The sequence below is a fragment of the Cavia porcellus genome, unplaced genomic scaffold (assembly GCF_034190915.1).
Source record: "Cavia porcellus strain 051 isolate PalLab524CR breed Dunkin Hartley unplaced genomic scaffold, mCavPor4.1 scaffold_30, whole genome shotgun sequence".
Lineage (NCBI taxonomy): Eukaryota > Metazoa > Chordata > Mammalia > Rodentia > Caviidae > Cavia > Cavia porcellus.
This window is the reverse complement of record NW_026947513.1, coordinates 32,423,517-32,445,238: the sequence shown is the minus strand read 5'-3', so window position 1 is coordinate 32,445,238 and position 21,722 is coordinate 32,423,517. Positions and strand designations below refer to the sequence as shown.

The following is a 21,722-nucleotide window of genomic DNA, read 5'->3' as shown; positions in this document are numbered from 1 at the left end:
AGAAGACTCTTTCTGGCCCCTGTATTTGGCAATGATATCTGATGAGTAATCTAGTGATTACTTCAAGTATCACTGAAATCACTGATTAGCATATTTGAAAACTTCTGGGTGGTTTTCATCCGAAGCAATTTACAGTCTGTGTGCAATGACCTATGTTCCCGATGTGTTTATTAGAAGTGTTAACACTGGGAGAGAAAGTGTCATTAAAGATATCATTCCTCGCTTCCTACTCTGGTTCATCTTCTGAGTTCTCACCTGATGATTAATGAAGATTTCATTGTGTTGAATTATTTCATATAAAAACTAAGTTCTAGGCTAATTAAAAAGCCACAGAGAATAAATTAATTCCATTCATCAACAGCACAATAAAATGGAGAAGAGCTCTCTGGCTATCTTATTAGAACTTTTTATTTGAATAAAAGAAAATAAGCACAAAGAAAGGGAGAATTTGCCACAAATACTGCCTTTAAGATGTTAAAAAAGGAAGCCAGAGTAATCACCATGATGAAAATGAAATTCTTTTACTGTAATGAGTTTGGTAGAGAGACTTCTGTATGTTAAAGCTTTCACTCTTTGAAAAGAAAGAATAAAAACTGTAACAAATGAAGATTTCTTGAGTTATGGTGACACGGTTCATGGAAAGAGACAATATCCTCATCTTGGGATCCTAAATGCCAGAAGTTTAAATTAACTTTCAGAAGTGTGAGATCCATTCTTTAAGCTCAGGGAAGAGAAAACTCTCTGGCAAAAAAACTTCCTGGTGTTGTTTGTTTTGTTGATTTATTTGTTTCTTTAGGGGAAGTTCTTAGGGAGTGAAGCATGAATCACACCAATACTGCTTAAGGCTTCAAACTAAAGAAGAGCCGTAGAGAAAGGTTCTAAGGAAGCCTGTTCCTCAAACCTACATTAACTGACTACTCAAAGCATGAAAATGGTGCTGTTGGGTACCGGTACCATTATAACCAAAAGTTTGCAAATTGAAGTCAGTAGTCTGTTTTACACAGTATTTTTCACCAAACTCCAGCACTTCTTACACTTTTCCTTTCTTGGTTTGGTACATTAACAAGTTCTGTTTTGGTTTGGTTTGGTTTGCCTCTGGTGGGCTGCATCTCAATCAAGTGGTTGCTTTTCTGTTCATCTTACCACGGCAGTAAAAGTGAGGAGAATCTTACCAGAGACAACCTTTTTAGGAGTGGCTTTGCTGTTATGTGTGTGACAAGATATGGGACAGATTGCTCTCAAAGTGCTTCTCCATCTCCGTGATGGTAAAAAAGCATGTACCAAAACACAAACAAAAACCAGGAGATTGATAAAATACCAAGTTCCCTGATGAATGAAAACCAGAGGAAAATTTCTACCTAATACTAAGCAATTTATGACTACCTAGACTTTACCCAATCTGAATCACTGGAAGAAAAATGTAGCACCCCATGCTTAATACTTTGATCTTATTCTGAAATGTATAGCTTTTTCTATGCCAATTATTTTTCCCTTCTATTTCAAGGGCATAAATCTTTTGTTATTTTACTGCTTAAAAACTCAGCATGAGGGGCTGAGGATTTAGCTCAGCGGCATAAGCGCCTGCCTTGCAAGCAGGCAGTTGTGAGTTCGATCCCTGGTACCGATAAAAAAGAAAAAAACACCCCCCCCCCAAAAAAAAACTCAACATGAGGACTAAACAAAATTTTTTTTTTCTGTCCTATGTATTTGGCACTAACAGGGTATCTGGAACACAGTAAGTAAGAAAAATAACTCATAAACATAGCACAAGAGCTCTTCTGGGGAAAGTTTTACGTATGTCTGCTCCTCCATAGGTACTAAGCAGTTCAGTGTTGATTTCCTATCTTCCCCCTACATTTTCTCCTATTTCCTTGTAGAAAATATCCCCCAACCGATCCAAGGGAACAGATAAATGGAAAAACACTACTATATTACAGAAGGGTGGAATGAATCATTAGGGGTCTGCTTCTTCCCTGATTCAGTGCGAAAGTCAACCTCCTGTGTCAGAGGCGCTGGTCAGGAGCAGCCGCCTGCTCCTCTCTTTGAAGTTTGTGGCCAATGTGCTGCACAATTTCCTGAAGAAATGACAGCTTAATGATGGCAATTTAATGTATGTTCACTAAATCTAAAAGTAAAACAAGATTTATTTGGGATTTAAATAAGGAATGCTTGAGAAATCAACCCTCTTATACCCCCAAATAAGGAATAACTGTAGAATGGCCCAGAGGAATCAGATTTACAGCAAAGTAAATCTGTGATTTCCAAAGGGAAAATGTAAGACACACATCACCAGTGGAGTCATACAGCCTGGGGATATAGCCCAGCGCCACAGCACCTGCCTTGCAAAGGCAAGGTCCTGAGTTCCATTGCCAGTACCAAAAAAGTGAGATACACTCGAATGAGATGTAGCCCACCTGACCAAAAAAAAAGAAGTCATATACTGAAAAATGAAATACACTTTCCAAATAAAAATCACTCTCTACAATAAGTAAATGAAGACATTTAACAGGCTTTGTAACCTCCTGAGAGATGTGATCAAAGCTCCATTGTCTGAGCCACAGAAAATTACACTGGGGCCTGGCTTTCACAAACACACTGTAGAGTCATCTGGCTGGAGGAGTGGGGAGTGGGGAGCAAAGTTTAGTGTGAGTATTACAGGGAGCGTTTTCCCTAACTCCCTTCATCTGAATTTTGATTTCTATTTTCTTAAAGGTATTTTTGTTTTCCCTCTTTCTTTCTTGTTTGTTTTCTGGTTTTGAGACAGGGTCTCACTATGCAGTTCAGGCTGGCCTTTAAACTCATTTTGGAGTTCAGGCTGACCCTGAACTACCCGTGATCCTCCAGGCTTAGCCTCAAAATATTCTGATCACTACTAATAGAAACAGAGGTACTGTAATACCTAATCAGTGCACTGCATTAGGATCATTTTGTTTACTTGGCATTAGTGAAGAATAAGGTTAATTCAAAGTTATCATTCCTGGCTTCAATTTTTTTCAAAAGCTAGGGTATTTGAAATGGAAAATTCTCTCTATTTAGAAGATTATACATTAAATAGACTATTGTACTTAATGTCTCAGGACCAATACTGTTACATTTAGATGCAGTAAGATATCTTAAGGAGAAGCTGAAATATACAAGTACAGTCTCAATGGCCCTTCTGCCTTAAAACATTATGCCTATTTAAAAATGTATTCTTCTGGTACTGAGTTTTAGCTCAGTGGCAAAAGTACCTGCCTGGCAAGCAAAAGGTCGTAAGTTCAATCCCTGGTACCAAAAAAAAAAAAAAAAAGTATTTTTCTTTATTTCATATTTCTTTTCTTTTCTTCCTTTTTTTTTTTTTTGGCTTTTTGAGACAGGCTTTCACCATACAGTTCAGGCTGGCCTTGAACTCACTTTATAGCCCAGGCTGGTCTCAAACTTGCTACAATCCTCCTGCCTCAGCCTCCCAAGTGCTGGAATTCCAGGCATGTGCTGCCACACCTGACTTCCTTCTTTCATATTTCAACTCATTTTTCATTAGGTGAGTCTAAGTCTCACTGTTGCTTCACTCTTTAAATTGTATTGTTTCTTGTGCTTGTGAGATGGAAAATTTGCTAACGAAGCTTGGTAGAATTTTGTGTAAAGAGAGAATCACCAGGCACTGAGACCAAAGAGCTCCCCTAGGAGTTTAGTGCAGTAGGGGACTGGCACCCCCGTTTGCTGTTTTGGCTCTGTTTATGTCTGGGAGCTTGCTTGCTTCCTTCCTTCCTTCCTTCCTTCCTTCCTTCCTTCCTTCCTTCCTTCCTTGTATATTTAATCCCAGTGACAGAAAGGTAACTAATACAGATGCTTACTCTACTCTCATTATTCTAAACATCAGTTTATCTTTAGTCTACAGGTTCTTTGAGGGAGCCTTCTAAGGATCTATACAGCTCTCACACATGACAAAAACTCTGCAGACATGCAAACATGCTTCCTAGATGCATGAGGTTACTGCATAATCTATTTGAGGGTACATCCAGGTATTTTTGTATATTAAAAACAGATGGAAAAAGATGGCTTCTGTCTGTTTAATTTGCAACTCACAACAGCCACTTTGAATCATACCTGAAACATGGGCACTCACAGCCTCACTGTGGACATTCTTTGCAAGTTTAATTTCCTCCGTGGCCATGACTTTGTTAAATGTTACTGAAATAAAAAGTACAGTATGCAAATCTATGAACACGAAGCTTATGGAAATAGAGGATGACAGTGTCCCACAACGATATTATCAACTGCATCCTATGCCTCGCACATCAGTGGACATAAGAACATTACCTTCACCACGTTGATGCATATAATGAGTAATACAATGAAAGAGAGGGAAGAAACAGTGATACCTGTAATAAAACACCGAAATTATTATTGCTTTTCACAGTCTACAAAAACTGCACATCCACCAAATTAATGACCCATGTCCTGAGGGGCAATTTATTGTATTCCCCAGACCTGAAAAGGAAAAATAGGATCAGTTCAGAGTCATATTCCTTTTTACTATTAGCAGCATCAAGATTCACACTAAATGAAACTACTTAATCTCCCAACTATGCATAAGAAAAATTCAACTTGCCAAATTTACAACCTTCTCAGCTCTCAATTATTTTGTTTCAAAATGATCTCTCATATCCAAAGATTTAAATTCTGGTACTACATTTAGTACCAGAGTTTCTCTTAGTACTCTTAGAGAAGAGAACAAGTTTATAAAGCAGCAATAATCCATGAATACCATTTTCTAGTGTTCCTGCATTGTTTTTCCAATAACTCAAAATTCCTTGCAGATACTCATGCTCATAGATGTTATAAGGGGAAAAAAATACCCTGGGTTGGCAAAAATAATTTTTAAACACTTAAACTGTGTAAGGTCAAGTTGTGGTTGTGGTTGAGTGTACCCTCGAAAGGCTCCTGAGCTGGGTGCTCAGTGTATTACCGCTGGTGGAATCCAAAGAGGTAAACCCTGTGAGAACTGACTGGTCCATCCTTCCTCGGAAAGGACTCTGGTAGCTTCTGCAGGGCCCTGGTTCTTGAAAGGGCCAGTTGTTACAAAACCACAAGCCTAACCCCTTCCCACTCTGCCTCCTCTCTCACTGTCAGGTATCTTCCTGTCATCCACACTCCAGGGTGATGCCATCTGCCATGCCATGACACAGCCAACAAGACCCTCACCAGGGCAGAGCACGACAGACTTCCTGCCCTGGAGCCTCTAAACCTGTGAGCTAAATAAACCCGTTTTATTTACAAAGTGCATATTCAGCCTTGGGATTTTGCTATAGCAGCAGAAAACAGACTGATACCATTCACGGTTCTCCTGTGCTGCCCTTATGCGTGTTTCCATTTGAAGCTCTGCTTCTTTAGGAAACGCCACCTGCTGCTCTAGCTCATGCCTTTAGGTTCCTTCGGCACCTGTCTTCCTGTTGGGTACAGTAATCACCTAGTGCCTTAGTGTCATATTTTCCCAACCTCTCATTTTTTTTTTAGTGTCAATCACATTTCTCTATATTTCCATAAACTTCAAACTGCTGATCTTGGAATTTCTATAGCTTTGATCAGCTGTTACCTACAACATTTTGCCCATGAGGCAACTGTATCTTTTCCATATAGTTATAGCCATATTTTGCCATACTTCCCTCTGTGCTTGGAAACTTCCCTATTCTGGAACAGTGGTTGTATTGAACAAGATTAGTATCCTCCTTACTTGTGCATCACAGTATGAAGTATTTCCCTAAACACAACATACCTTTTTCTTGACCTGTTCCATTTCAAGTTCTTACTATTTAAAAGGACTCACATCACTTGCGTGAAAATAAAAAGCATCAAACAATATATTTTGTATACTTTTAGTCAACATTACAACACAAAGGTCTATTCCTTTAAAAAGTCTGAAATTTATTACTTACACCCTGTCTTAATGCTATAGAACTTATTGCTATGACAACTAACATACTCTCCACATAAATGTCATCTCTCTAGCTGGAATTATTGACCAGATCAATCGAAGTAGTATTAACTTTCAAAGAGCTAACTCTATTTCCCTTGGGTCTCAGCCCACTATGGCAGCAGTATGGCTCCTTATACAATTTTGAATCCTTTTATATATCTCTAAGCTGCTTCTTTAGCTGAATTATTCTGCACTTCTTAACCTTACAAATCTCAGTATTATTGAAGAACTGAATATTTTGAGACTTTGTTACTTTTTGTTACCACTGTCACAGTGCTGTGGATGGCACAAAATTGCTTTTCAGCACAATTTCCTGGCTTGACTTACAAATATTCTCTCAGGGATTGGTCTGGAATTAGTTACGTACTTTCCCTTGAGATCTACTGACACTGTGTACTGAAAATATTACCTGTGAATTTGGTTTTTACAATCTACTCATCTAATCATGGAATGTTAGCAAAGAGTTGGGAAAACATACTCAATACATCTCACTCTATGTGAGAAAGTAGTTGTAATCATTTTATGCCTACATATATTGGTTTTTATGGTGCTCATATTAGTGTATTTTTTCCATTCAATCTGAGTCATCAACTATTTCCGCAGTTTGCATTAAGTCCACAATATCAAACTATGCAGACAAAGGATAGAAAAGGAGATATAAGTCATAGCTCACTCATAGCAAATTTATATTCTCAATAGAGGCGGGATAGGGGAGGTTCTAGTACTAGAATATTAAAAGGAAGAAACTTTCTTTCCTGATTTTCTAAATAAAACATAGTTGCCTATAACTATTCTTTGATTTGGTATATGCCAATTTGACTACTTCTGAATGAGTCCCCGAGATTATACACATGACACCTGGTAAATAATAGATAGTAATTTGCAATTTTGTTGAAGAATGAGTCTTATAATTTAGTATCAACAACTGACTCTCAAATACTTGTATTTTCAATTCATACTGCATTTTGGAAATGAAGAAAATCTCTGTATGTGTCCTTTAAGATTCTCAAGAATCTGCTGCTTCATATCATACTTTTTACATTTCTTGTTTCACACACCTTTCTTTAGGCAGTTACTTTTATATAGATGAGTCAGTGCTAGGATAGGAAGCAGTTAACTTTGTAATCATCTTGCTTGGTGTTCAACACACATTAGGACAATATGCCAAACTGTGAGCTAAGCTGGGGTCCCCAAGATTGACCAGATACTGTTCCTGCCTCCAGGGGAACCTCATAGCTTTGTGATACAGTAACATCGAGATTTGTAATAATTAATCTTATGTCACTCCCCTTTAATGTCAAATATCATAAATCTATGTGAAATTTCAAAAATCTTTGATGCCTGTATTTGGAGAGAAAAGTTCACTTCTTTTGAAAGCTATGGAGTCTTCTTATCCTGATTACTCAAAATTGAATTCTTTCCTTAGATTACCTTAGATTTTCCTTAGATTTCCTGGATTACCTGGTTAATGTCTTTCTCTGGAAGCTTTGTAAAACAAATTTTTTATGACATGTTAGACTTCAATAATTTGCTCATTCGTTAGTCTATTTTTTTTAATTTCTCATTTTATTTTTCTGCTTTTCCTCATGGTCAAGCTCTTCCGATTGACTCTTCACATGGCCAATCTTCTCATATCTGTGTTTCTATTTAACACCTACTGGAGCATTTGTATCATGCCTTCCTTCCTGGCCATTGTATAAAAAGAAGATGAAATCTGTTGGGCAGTAGCCATGACATGGTTCCAAGTTAAGACTCCATTATCACACACTTTCTTGAAGAGAGAAAATTTACTGCAGAATCATGACTTGTGTGCCTCCTTCAATGTAACTAGGCTCACAATTATATAGGGTTTTAAAAGTCTTGAAATTTTTTGATGTAACAGGTTTTTAGTGGTGTTTATTGCTATCATTGTAGAGAGTCCACATCTTATCCATGGTTGTGTATCACAAGTGCAAATTCCTTTGTTCTGCGACCGAGGGCTCATTTTCCCTTAGGAGTAACAGCGTGGTGGCTGTGGAGGTCCACTGGGATTCCCTAAGGAATAGCTGCTGATTCCCTTAACCACTGGCAGTGCTACTGAGGAACATATGCCCTGGGGTGGGAAGAATAACAGCCCTCAAACACGTCTGCTTTCAAATCCCTGCAGACTGTGGATATGTTATCTTCCATGGCTATGGGGACTTCGCAGATGATGTTAACTGAGATGGGAAGATTAGCTTGAGTTATTGGAGTGAGTCTGACATAGTCACAGGACCTTTGTAACAGGCAGCCAAAGGTTTGGGAGTCACAAGTAACAATGATGGAAGGACAGGTGACAGAGGGAGAGAGAGATGTTGAGAGATGCTGCTCTGCTGGTCTTGGAGCAGGCAGCAGCTAAGGAAGGCAGGCTTTTAGAAGGTAAATAAGGCAGGGCCAGGAGTTCTCCCCTATGGCATCCAGTAGCAACCAGCTCTACTATCTCATTTCAGACACCCAGCCTCTACAATTAGATTTTGCATTGCTTTAAGCCACTAAGCTTATGGTAATAGTAGCAATGGGAAGCAATACATGTTCCAAAAAACATCATCAAGTTTTACATGGACAAATAATTGTGGCAATCATTATTTACGACCTTATTTAGAAATACTCATTAAGACTCTGGAGAACATGGCGGACAGACAACAGCAAATACTGAACGCTCTCTAAAGGCTCGGCTCAGAGGCCAGGAATGATGCGGACTAAGGAGATACGAACCAGTAGAGATATGCTCTGCTGACTCAGGAACGAACTGGGCTGAGAGAATCCAACTTGGAATACAGTCCTGGTGCTAAAATAGGAACAGAAAAATCTCGGTGTGGAGGCTCGACTCCGCGCCATCGGAAACCGCGGCTTGGATTTCCCGCCGCGCGGCGGCCGGCCACCTCCACAGCGGCTCAGCAAGGAGAGACTCGACCCCCGAGCTCTGGGAACGGGCGTCTGGGAACGGTCTCGGAAACGCGACGGGCAGGAAGGAAGGCTGACTGGTGGCGAGGTGAGCGAGGAACTGACTCCCTACCGCAGTCTGACTCCAGCGGAGGATTTTCTGGGCGCGGGCAGTCCTGTAAGAGCAGGGCGCGGTGGCAACTGCAGCCGCGCATTTCCCTCTCAGACGGGATTGGTGAAAGGTGCCTGGCCGGAGGGACGCTGCTCGCGGACTCCCTAGGCTGGCCTAGCCCAGATCCCAGAGCCTGACGGTGGCCCGGAGGAGCCACCGACTTCCGCGTAGGCTGCCTCCTCCGCAACTCCCTGGGGTGCAGCAGTGAGCTGGAACAACTAGCCAGCGCAATTCGATCAAGCTGTAGCTGACAGGCAGGGAAGCCGGGCCTCCTGTGTAAGATTACATTTTATAAGGAACAGAAAATATGGGGAAGGGAAGCAACAAAAAAGGCTCCTCAACCCCCAATCCTGAGAATCAGGCAATAGTGGACACTGTACCAATATACATTAAGCGCCATTTAGAGAGCCTCATAGACCAATTCAGGCATGAAGTTATCAATGACCTGAAGCTAGAAGTATGCAGAATAGTTAGAGAAATGCTAAGCACCACCCAGGAAAAAGCAGATGGTGGAGTGGAAGAACAGAAAAAGAGGGGAGAATTGCTTGATGGAGAAAACAGAGAAAGCATTGAGTATGTGAAGCAGGTGCAAAGGGACTATCAAGAAATCAAGAAGTATACCCAAGACTGGCATAACAGCTTGAAAGAAACTAAGGACAGACTATCTGAATTGGAGGGCAGACTTGAAACATGGGAGAATGAAATGAAAAACTTCTTAAAAATAACAAAGAAACACACAGCAATAATACAAAGACAAGAAGATGATAAGAGGAGCCATAACTTAAGGATTAAGAACATAAAAGAAGAAGTAGGGACACAAACAAGTGAACTACAAAAGCTACTCACAGAAATAATCCAGGAGAATTTTCCTAATTTAGCAAAAGGTAAAGATACTCAAATGTATGAGGCATACAGGACCCCAGCTACCTACAACCCTAACAGAGAAACACCCAGGCATATAATAATAAAAATTCCAGAAATTCAATACAAGAACAGAATATTAAAAGCTGTAAGAGACAAGAAACAGATCACTTACAAGGGAAGACCCATCAAAATTACAGCAGATTTCTCTTCACAAACCATCAAATCACGAAGAGCATGGGGAGAAATAATTCAAGCTTTGAAAGATAATAATCTACAGCCAAGATTGAGATATCCTGCACAACTGTCCCTGGAAATTGATGGAAAAACGAGGTGCTTCCAAGATAAAGAGGAACTGGGGGAATTTGCAACCACCAATCCAACCCTACAGAAAGTATTGCAGGATATTCTAAAAAAAGAAAAATACAAAGAACCCAGAAATAGGGGCGGGGAGGCCACAACGAATAGAGCAGAGACCAAAACGAAGAAGACAAACTGACAGCTACTGACAGAAAAAGAGCTCAACAGAAATGAGACAGAGAAGATTGGATGATAGGAACAGCTTTTTTTGGAGAAAATGACATCTTAATAGGTAATGCTGATTTAGTAGCATCTTGTTTTGAAGTCTCATCTAGCTTTTGTTCTTCTGTCTCCAATGGTCTAAACAGGTTGTATCTTATTGGATTTTACTATGTACGATAGTATAAGAAAAAACCTTTTAAAGACAAGGAGATTATACAGAGACCATTGTTCATTTTCTGTTAATCGATTCTAAATACTCTATAATGCTGTTATTCTCTTAAATGGATTTACATTGTTTTGATATACTTAATGCTACAGTATATGAAGTTGTACTCAAGGACTTCAGGGAGGGAGTCAATATGGTAACTATCTTTGGGTCAGGATTAGCTGGTGGTGAAACACTATTCTGCTTAAATGGTTATGTTTTGATCTGCCCTGTTTCGCTGTTATGCCCTCTTTTTTTCTCAATCTCCACTCCATTATTTACTTTTTTATTTTTACCCATTTAATTACAGGGAAAAATATAGCAGGATATAATATAGTAACCCACTTTGACTTTCTATTATCTCGATTTGAAGCCCTGTATTACTCTCACCATCTTGTTTTTGACTGAGGTTCCTATATTCTGTTTTGCTGGATAGTATCAGGTTCGAAAGTTTAGGCATCAGCTGAGAAGATAATGAGATTCATTATAACGCCCATTCTCGTTGACTTTTATCTACTTTTGAAGACCTACAATGTCTCCAATGTTTTGGTTTTGTCGGTTTTATTCTTTACGGTTTTGTTCAATTGTATTACAACTAATGATATAGGCAATTCTATTAGAAATAGCGGGAGGCATTAGGGTAACCATTGTTGATCACCTTGTATTATGTTTTTATATTATCTATTATGTCCACCCTTTTGACTTGACCGATTCTGTTCTGTTATGTCACATTTGGTTTTACTCTCTTCCAAAAAAGCAACAAGAACCGTGGGAGCAATGAAACCCAAAATGTGTAATAGTCACTGTACAAAAGAGAGGAAAAGAAAGTGCTCTAAACTATATAACTGCATGTATATTTAAAAGTATAAGATAGAAAATGATATCACAGAGTTTTATTGGATCATTGAACAGAACTGTTTGCAGTATCATTGGTGGAATGTCCACTCTACAAGCTTTAATTTTGTGACTTGAACAATTATTTCTAAGATGGCAATATGTAATCCATTAACTAGTGATTTCCTACTGCGCATTTTTTTATTCTGTAAATCTGTATAACTTGTACCCCTTCACTGTTTTTTTTTCTTTCTTTTCTTTTCTCCTTAAATAAAAATTAAAAAAAAAAAATAGAAATACTCATTAAGTGAGAAGTCTTACAATAAAGAATCTTGATAAAATTTCCCAAAAGTATGTAAGCACAATATTCTACTTATTTATTTATTTATTTATTTGTCTTTTTCCTTTTTATTGGTACTGGGAATCAAACTCACGACTGCTTGCTTGCAAGGCAGGCGCTTATGCCGCTGAGCTAAATCCCCAGCCCCAGCACAAACATTTTAAAGAATATTTTTATACCTTTCTTCAGAATTTTAACTATTAGTAATAATGGTTTAAAGAGTTTTAAAACATCTATGGATGATGGCAGTGAACAGAGATGAGGGAATTCTTGCATTTATAGACCTAGATTGAATCCATCTGCTGAAATCATTCCCTGAATCATTTCTGAGGATCTTTTTGGCTTAATATTGTGATATGTATTGGGGTGAGGGTAGAGGGGATGAGATGTCGAGGAAAAAGGAAAATATTTCAGGAATAAGGCAAAGATACACATACTCAGATCACTCTAACCATGCAGATGATGGTATACAATTTTATATTTAAAAGTCCCTAAAGACTCTTCCAAAAAGACTTTTAGAGCTGATAAATGAATCTAGCAATATAACAGAATGCAAAATCAACATTAAAATTAATAGACTAGCAGAGAAAGGAAATCAGGAAAGCAGTACATTCACAATAGTGTTGTCATGGTTTATGTCTGTGGCCCCCAGGCCTCATGAGTTTGCATTGTGCATTTGTGATTGGTTTGTTGTCTAGTGCTTGAATTGATGGTGTCAGTGCTATACCCACATAGGGGTGGCGCCAGGATGTGATGTAATGGCAGGAAGAAGGTGTGTCTTGCTTTTGCTGGTTCTGCCTGGCTATTTGCAGCCACCATGAACTGCAGCCCAGCCATGCCCACCTGCCTTGGAGCCAACCGAGTATGGACTGAAACCTCCAAAAACGGTAAGAAATAAACCTTTCCTTTTTTTCATACAGGAAAGTCCAAAAACAAAAAAAAACAAACCTTTCCTTTTTCAACTTTGGGCTTAAGATATTTTGTCTCAGCGACGAGTAAAAAGTAACTAAGACAGAATTTGGTACCGAGGAGTGGGGTCATTTGCTGAGACTATACCTGACCATGTTTTTCGAGAGGCTTTGGAAATGGCTTGTGGGCAGAGTTTAGAAAGGTTTGGACACATTGCCTAGATGCGTAGAGTTGGAGCAGCCTAGGCTGTTTGTTCTGAGGTGGAGATTCTGGACAGAGCTCAAGAGACCAGAAGGCAGATATAAAGCCTCATGGTAAAGACCACGCTTGGCAGGTTTCTGCAGGGAAGAAGGACTACATTGGTTGTTGGACTCCCCATAACGTGTGCTATGGCTTGGCAGAAAAGTTTGTCTGCATTTTGCTCATGCCCAGAGACTTTGCCTGAGACTGAGACAAAGGGCAATGGACTGATTAATCTAGAAAAGGAAATTTCAAAGCAATCTAATATTGAGGTTGTGGCATGGCTATTGTTGGGAGCTTTTAGCCAGCTTTATGTTGCAAATCAAGAGCAAAGAGCCCAGCAGGATAATTTGCAATACTGTGAGTTTGGCCAGAAGGAAAATTCCAAGAATGCTGTGGATTGGAAAGACAGAGTTGAGATTTTGATTGCTGAGGAAAAACAGAAAGATCAAAGAATTTGCCAAAGGAGAAGCTGCAGAGCACCATGCTTCAGAATGGTGACAGAGGCCACATGAGGTTCCAGAATGGCGGCAACATAGAGAAGCTTTTCCTCACAATCAGGTAAACAGAGCCCTGCGATCCAGGCAACTAATCCCTACAGCCAAGAGAAAGAAAAGCCTGGCTACTGCTCCAGCTAGCAGCAAACCTTGGCAGCATCCACATGGTGCTGATTTTAGATGCAAGGAAAATGCATGAATTCTGAGGGTAAGACAGCTTCCACCTCAGTTGCAAAGGTCCTGGAAGGCCAAGCAGTGTGCCCCTGAGAGGGCAATTTGTGAAGATGTAAAGGTGAAGCCAAAGGTGCAGTGGAGACCCCAGAGGTTTGGAAAAGCCAGGAATGTGGATGATCCAAGGAAAGCTGCTAAAAGCCAGCAGAGAGGATTTAAGAGAAAAGCTGTGGGAGCTGAAATCCCTGAAAGTGCCGTGGGGGTGGAATCACCCAAGCCTTTTGGAGCTTGCAACCAGATTGCTTCAAGATGCTGAGCATGGAACTCAAGGACTTAATGTTCATCCTGCTCGATGTTGGACTTCCTTTGTTTCCAATGCTTTATATTCATTCCCGTTTGTAACTTTTGGAATGGTAATGTTTATCTTGTGCCTTTGCATTTCAGAAATGTTTAACCTTGTTTCATTTGTACAGGAGGTTACAGTTAAGAGTTTACCATAGATCTTGGAGGAGACTTGGGACTTGGACTATTCAGCAATGCGAAAACTGTTAGGACTTTGGCAACTCTTGGAGGTGGACTAAATGTCTTTTGTATAAAGGATGTACATGAGTCCTGGGGGCCAGGGGTGAAGTGTCAGGGTTTATGTTTGTGGCCTCCAGGCCTCATGAGTTTGCATTGTGCATTTGTGATTGGTTCATTGTCTAGTGCTTGGATTGATGGTGTCAGTGCTACACCCACATAGGGGTGGTGCCAGGATGTGATGTAATGGCAGGAAGAAGGTGTGTCTTGCTTTTGCTGGTTCTGCCTGGCTATTTGCAGCCACCATGAACTGTGGCCCAGCCATGCCCACCTGCCTTGGAGCCAACTGAGTATGGACTGAAACCTCCAAAAACTGTAAGAAATAAACCTTTCCTTTCGGGCTGGGGATTTAGCAAGGCAGCATAAGTGCCTTCCTTACAAGCAGGCAGACCTGAGTTCGATCCGAGGTGCTGATAAAAAGGAAAAAGACAAAAAACAAACAAAAAAAACCTTTCCTTTCCCAACTTTGGGCTTCAGGTATTTTGTCTCAGCGACAAGTAAGAAGTAACTAAGACTAGTGTCAAATAAAATGAAGTTCCTAGGACTCACTCTAACCAAAGAGGTGAAAGACCACTACAATGAAAGTTTCAGAACACTGAAGAGAGAAACTAAAGAAAATACCAGAAGACTGAAAGAAAAATTTCACGTTCATAGGTTGGCAGAATTAATACTGTCAAAACGGTCTTATTGCCAAAAGCCATCTACAATGCAATTCTCATCAAAATACAATGACATTCTTCACAGGACTAGAGAAACAATCACATAATTTATATGGAAACCCAAAAGACCCAAATTGTAAAAAAAGCAATCCTAAGCAAAAATAGCAAGACTGAAGGCCTCACAACACATGATTTTAAATTGCACTGCAAAGCCATAATAACAAAAATAGCATGGTACTGGCACAAAAAGAGACACAGACAAATGGAACAAAGGAGAGGACACAGAAACAAACCCATACAACTACAACGATTGGATTTTGTATGAAGGAGCCAACAACATATGCTAGAGAAAAGACAGCCTTTTTAACAAGTGGTGCTGGGAAAACTGCATATTCATATGTAGAAGTCTGAAACTAGGTCTCTCTCTCACTTTGTATGAAATTAAACTCAAAATGGATTAAAGACCTAGATATAAGACCTGAAACTTTCAAACTGCTAAAAATATAGACACTGGCAATGACTTCCTGAACAGGACTCCAGTTATACAGGAAATAATAGTAAGAATCAACAAACGAAACTACATCAAACTAAAAAATTTCTTCACCACAAGAGAAGATGTAATAAAGACGTAACAAAGTGAAGAGACAGCCTACAGAACAGGAGAAAATCTTTACCAGTTACTTATTTAACAGCAGATTAATATCCAGACTACACTTGCATAAAGAAATAAAAAACTTTACATTGAAAAACCAAAATAAATGGGCAAATGAATGGAACATTTGAAGAAATGTATTTCTTCAAAAGAAGAAATACAAATAGACAATAAGTTTATGAAAAAAACATTCAATATCTTTAGCCATTAGGGAAATGCAAATCAGAACTATACTGAGATTCCATCTCACGACAATCAGAATGTCTATCACTAAGAATAGAAAAAAAACAACAAATGCTGGTGAGGATGTGAGGAAATCCAAACCCTTCTGTTCTGCTGGTGGGAATATAAAGTGGTATAGCTACTATGGAAATCAGTATGGAGATGCCTCAAAAAACTAAGAATAGAGGTACTGTTTGATTCATACTACTCCTTGGTTACATATCTGAAGCAGTTACACCAGCATACCATAAGTAACCTGCATGCCCATGTGTATTATGGTGCAATTCACAAAAGCCAAGATATGAAACCAGCCTAGGTATCGATTAATAGATGAATTGATAAAGAAAATAGAGTATTTTTCAGCCACAAAGAGTGAAATTCTATAGGCTGCAGAAAAACAGATGGATTTAGAGACAATTACTTGAGCAAAGTAAGTCAGACTGAAAAACACAAATATCATGTTTTCCTTAATATGAGGAATCTTAAAAAGATGACAACAAATAGAAAGGAGATTGTTGTGGCTTGTATCCAAACGTTCTCTCAAAGCCTAATGCAGTCACAGGTGGGGGCTTTTTATAGGTGGTTGAATCTAGAGTATGTGACGCTGGGATTAAGAGTATGTGATTACTAAATTAGTCTACAGATTGGTCTGCCACAGTCTGGGTATGAACTATCCCAGGTGGGGGTAGCCTAGATGGATTATAAGTGACAGTCTCATTGTTTTCTTTTGCTGCCTGATCCCTCTGCCTTTGCCTGCCCTGCTTTAACATGAACTCTTTCTCCCGTGCCGTGCCGCCCTGCTATGGAGTCAACTGAGTCTGAACTGAAACTTCTATAACTGTATGCAAAAATAAACCTTTCCTTCTTTAACTTTGGGTGTCGGGTATTTTTTTCTAGCAATGAGAAAAGTAACTAAGATAGAGACTTACTAGACAAGAGGAAGACAAAAAGAGGGAGGATGAGGAGTGTAAAGGAAGGTAATTGAGTCATGGATAAGAACGAAACGTATTTTACACATTGAAATCCCCCCCAAAATGTGAAACTAGGTGGGAGGGCATAGCAAAGGAAGTGACTGAGGGGGATGAAAATGATCAAAGCATATTAACATGCACATATGAATCTACCAAAATGAACCCATTAATCTGTAGGAACAATTAAAAAAGTGAAAAAAATGAAACAAATTATCCCCCCCCAAAAAAAACCAAAAAGGAAATATCACTGACTCCAAAGAGATTATGATTTAGTAGGGGATATGACATACCTAAAAACAATGATAAGCCAGATAGAGAAAGAGAGACAGACAGACAGACAGACACAGAGGAAGAAGGGTGGACAGGAGATATAAATGAGATACTACAGAAGTTTTCAGGGCATCCTGGGGGAGGAGGTGTCTGAGAAGGTCCTATGCAGGACCTGGCATTCAAATAATGTCCAGTAAGGACAAGGCTGCTGCCTAGAAGACAAGAGACAAAAGGATATTGTGAGCACCTCATCGACAAGAAGCATTATCCAGTCAAGGACTGGATGTTCCTAGCGGGGGGAGGTAGATGAAGCCCCAGGAAACAGCATCTTATTTGTGCAATAATCAGTACTATAAATTGGGGTCCTAGTTCGAGTGAAATGTCAACAATTCTCACAAATAACTGACAATAAGATGATACATACATGCTTTTAAAATGTGTAAGTATGTATAAAACTTGAGTCTTATCTTAAATGTGCCTGGGGAGGGTATTTTTCTGCAAGGACTGACTTTCTGATGCTTTACAAGCTAAGTGCTCGGAAGAGTTTGGAAGCTTTTTCCTTTTCCCGGGAGCCCTTCTCATCAGAAGCAGACACGTGGTCTTCATTGTTCTTGCACCTCTGAGCCTCAGTTCACAATTAGTCCGTCATATCAAAGTGCTTAATACTAAGTCAGTGTGCACACACAGAACGAAAAGATTCTGCTTTGATAGGAAATAATAAGGGAGGATTATTTCTGGGCTGACGTTGGTTTTTTGTGCTTGGTGTCAATTTTAGTCTCTTTGGGGGCGAAAAAAAGAACTTTCTGTTTGTTGGATGTCAGCCTAGAGCGCAGGGCATTTCTGGAGGAAGGTTTCAGCATGTTTCCTCAAATGGTGAAAAGATCACAGAAGTGAAGTCTAGGCTCTACTTGAGCCAATTTAGACAAAAATAAAATTGTATCAACTTATTTTAATAAGGAAAAGAAATATTAAAAGAGGCGGCATTTTGTTTTTTCCTGGCGTTAACCTCTGGAAGAACCAAGGCTATCGTTTTCTAGAAGAGACCTCTACAGGGTCCTCAGACTTAAACTAAAGCTGCTGGAGAAGTGGTTGTTTTCTAAAGTTCCATTCAGGAAAGCAAGGGCAGGATTTAGAGGATCAAAGAGCCCCCTCCAAGAAGTGTGGTCACACAGTGTGACCTCTGGAGATTGTGTGCCCCCCTTGTTTGTCTGGCAAACACCTTCTCATCTTTCAAGCAGGCTCAGATGACACCTCTGGGAGGACTTGGGGCTGCCTGTGGCAGTTGTTTACTCTGCCCTTTGTGTTCCCAGCACTCTGTGCAAACCGCTCTCAAATATCACTAATCACATTTTATCCGGCTATCTGTTTACATATCTGAATTCAACTCAATGAAGTCCAGTCACATTGCCATGCCCTGAGTATTGGCTAGGGCCACACTAGATTTGCAGTAAGGACTCGGGCCTTTGAAGCTGCTTTCTATGGGAGACAAATAAGCCCACAACCGCTTAGAGTTCTGAGCAATGGCAGAACATGGCACAACAGAGAGACAGCAACGAGGGTGTGACCACAACTTCCAGGACAGCAAGGTCTTATCTCACAGCCTGCTGGACCCTCTGCACCTGTTGATGGAAGGAGGAAAGAAGAGAGAGAAGAAATCACAGAAATGCCCTGCCCTTAACGATCAGTCTGCTACTCCATTTTAAACCCACTGGTTACATTGCTGGTGGCATTTTGGGGCTGCTGGAAGAGATCTTTTGGAGCAGATAGGTGATGACTCACAACACAGCACAGGATAATCACCCACCATTTCATGGAGGACAGTCAGCGTTCACCCTGTATTAACTGTGGTCCCCTGGTGCTTGGTAATAACGGCTCTCTCCTGAGAGGGGCCTTCCCAAGGTGGCTGCTGCTGAGCACGAGCACTACAATTTCTACAGGATTAGACCAGCAGGCTCCTCTTAGCACAGGGACTTAATGAGAGAATTTCAGTCCCCTCAGAGTCCTATTTGCCATCCAGTTTCCCACTTTGCTGCCAGCTTCCTCTTTGTGAGCATCTCGGGTTACACTGGGCAGATGGGGAGAGGAGTCCCATTTCAAGCCTCTGCTGCTTGCGTCCCAGGCCCTCCCTGAGCAGCCACTGTTTCACCCAGGAGGAGGGATGGAGACTGGCCCCCGGGAGTAAAGTATTCCTCAAATTTTCATCTTCAACGGCTGGTGTCACATAACTCCCTCGGGAGAGACCATGCTTGAGGCTTAGCCTGGCAATATAATCTCCAACTACGTTGATGCCAAAATATCAATTACAGGTTCATCGGATGATGGGACAAATGGAAGTTCAGACCACTAAAACAATAGCCAGTCGGAGGTAGGCGAGTGAAGGCGCTGAGGGTTTGACCCTGTGACAGAAGTGAAACAAGACAAAGCTGAATTTTCCACACCCCTTCAGGTTAGGGAGCTTAATTTCAAGCTGCTCTTCATCTCACGAAACTGAAGGAAATTCTTGGGGGCAGGTATTCTTGGGGGCTGCAGTTAGAAAGATGTTACAGTGATGACACTATGGAAGAAAACAATAAATTACTGTGATCAGACCTAAGTGTTTTATCAGACATAAAGGGTCACACATACTTTGATTCCATTTGCATGAAATTTCTAGAATCCATAAAGATAGCAGATGAATGGTTGCTAGAGGCTGAGGGGAAGAAAAAATGGGGAGTAACTGCTGAATGGCGACAGTGTTTTATTTTGGAAGAATGAAAGCGTTTGGAAATGAGACGATGGCTGTACAACATTGTGAATGTACTAAATGCCACTAACTTCTGCTTGTTTGTTCTGCTTTTTGTGATAATGGGGATTTAACCCAAGGCCTTCTCACTGAGCTATAGCCCTACCCTTTTTTATTTTTTATTTTGAGACAGAGTCTCACTAAGTCACTAAGTTGCTCAGGCTGGGCCTGAACTTGTGATCTCCCTGCCTCAGCCTCCCAGAGTGCTGGGATTACAAGTGTGCACCACCATGCCTGGTTTCACCCTTAAAATGATTAATTGTATATTGTGTGAATATAAAACAATATAAAAAGGATTAAAGTATTCATCATCTCACTGTTCCACAATCTCTTACTACTGGGAACTAAGGGGAGGATTTTGATCCTACCCCACAGAGATAAGAGGGATTAAATTGCTCTACATTCTAGTATTTGCCACCTTTCAGCCTTTTTTGGTGAGAAGTGCATTTCCCAGGTGCCTGCAGGAGAGAAGTAACCCAAAGCACCCCCTGCCCACACTGAGCAGCTTCACAGCAACAGCAGCCGCTGCTTATCTGCAGTCACCAGGCAGCGACTGGGTTTCCAGTCAGCTGAGCACCTGTGTCCATCACACGCTAGGCCCCACCAGGCCAGTGTGGCCGGCTGGGCTGGGGAGTGGCATTCTGTGGCAGCAACAGCGAAGACAACGGGTCATTTTAATTCAGCAGAAGAATATGAAGTCCTTGAGATTTCCACATGCTTTCAGGATCAAACCCAATGTCAACAGTGAACAGAGGATCTTTGGAAGAGAGGCAGCATTTTCCTTTTTCACTCTTTTTATGCTCAGCAGAACAAATGCTTCAACACAGAGATCCAAAGAGTCAGCTTTTAAGTAGAAAGCGAAGTGCAGAGTTTATGGAGAATAAAAACACGTTTAGAACAGAAGTGCGAAAGATAGCACTTGAAAGGAAACTATACCACGATGGCATCAAAACCGTGGCTCAACCTCACTTCAGAAGGCAGGTGAAGCTGTGGTCTTCCCAGCACCTTCTGCTCCCACTCAGCTCTGCAGGGTAAGAGCCACAGACGCAGGCCTTGCTCCCAAGCCCTCCCCGCCGCTCTGCCACACGCTCCATGCGCCTCATGCTCTGCTTCTCTAATCTTTCCAGCTTTGGACCTTAGGAAAGTTTCTTCCTACTATGACCTTGTCCCCTCCCAGGCTGACTGTGGTCACTTTATCCAGCCAGGCAGGGCCCAGGAATGTGACTCAACGCGTGCCCTTACAGGTGAGGGAGTGTTCAGGTCTGCTGGTGAACCCTTCTTTTGCTCAGGTGTAGGCCTCAAGATGAGGCCTTAAAGAAGCTACGATATATTAGCAAGCATCTTTAAATATACTGAAAAGCAAAATATATTAAATGCTTTCCAAATTCCTCTAATTCCACTGTAAAAATTCACTGATTCAGAATATATAAAAAATGTTTCCTACGTTTTGTGAGGGAAAAACACGTATTCCTGTCACAAAATGTTCTTCATGCCCCAGAAACTGCAGTGTCCTTTCCCTGGGAAATATCCTGAAGAGTGAAAAGCATCTGTTTTCTGTTTGTCAAAGTGTGAAATAAAATTCCTACTGGAGAGTGTGTTGCAGGTAAAGCTTCCGGTTTCCCTTTGGTGGGAATGTGGAGATACAGTGTCAGTTTTGATCTATCATAGGGTTAAGCAACACAGCAGGTGACTACAAATGTTCTCTTTGTGCAGTGCCCGTCCAGGGCCAGGAAAGTTCTGGTCAGCTTCATCCTGATGTGGCGGCACAGCAGCTCACGGGCAGCATGGTGAAATCACACTGACCTGACTCGTGATTACTGATCTGGCCTTGGCAAGCATGGAGCTTTGAGCCTTCTCTCCTCTTATAAGGTGGGAATCGTAAGAACTACTGTGGATTATTTAAGGTAGCTGAGATGGGTTGCACTGTGCCCCTCAAAAGATAAACTGAAGGGGACTAGGGATTCAGCGCAGTGGCATAA

General features: G+C 40.7%; 1 protein-coding gene across 6 annotated transcripts in view; it reads right to left on the bottom strand.

The window, feature by feature from the left end:
- The window catches only part of Cracd (capping protein inhibiting regulator of actin dynamics), a 357,802-nt gene that overhangs the window by 191,190 nt on the left and 144,890 nt on the right, over nucleotides 1-21,722 (bottom strand). For 3 of the 6 annotated variants that reach the window (XM_063240494.1, XM_063240491.1, XM_063240493.1), the window contains exon 3: nucleotides 4,087-4,170. The exons of 2 other annotated variants lie outside the window; for them this stretch is intronic. In XM_063240494.1, the coding sequence (XP_063096564.1) occupies nucleotides 4,087-4,153 (67 nt within the window). In that variant the 5' untranslated portion in view covers nucleotides 4,154-4,170. Of the gene's footprint in view, nucleotides 1-4,086; nucleotides 4,171-21,722 lie in introns of those variants that run through there. One more of the 6 variants, XM_063240496.1, reaches the window with a different exon arrangement.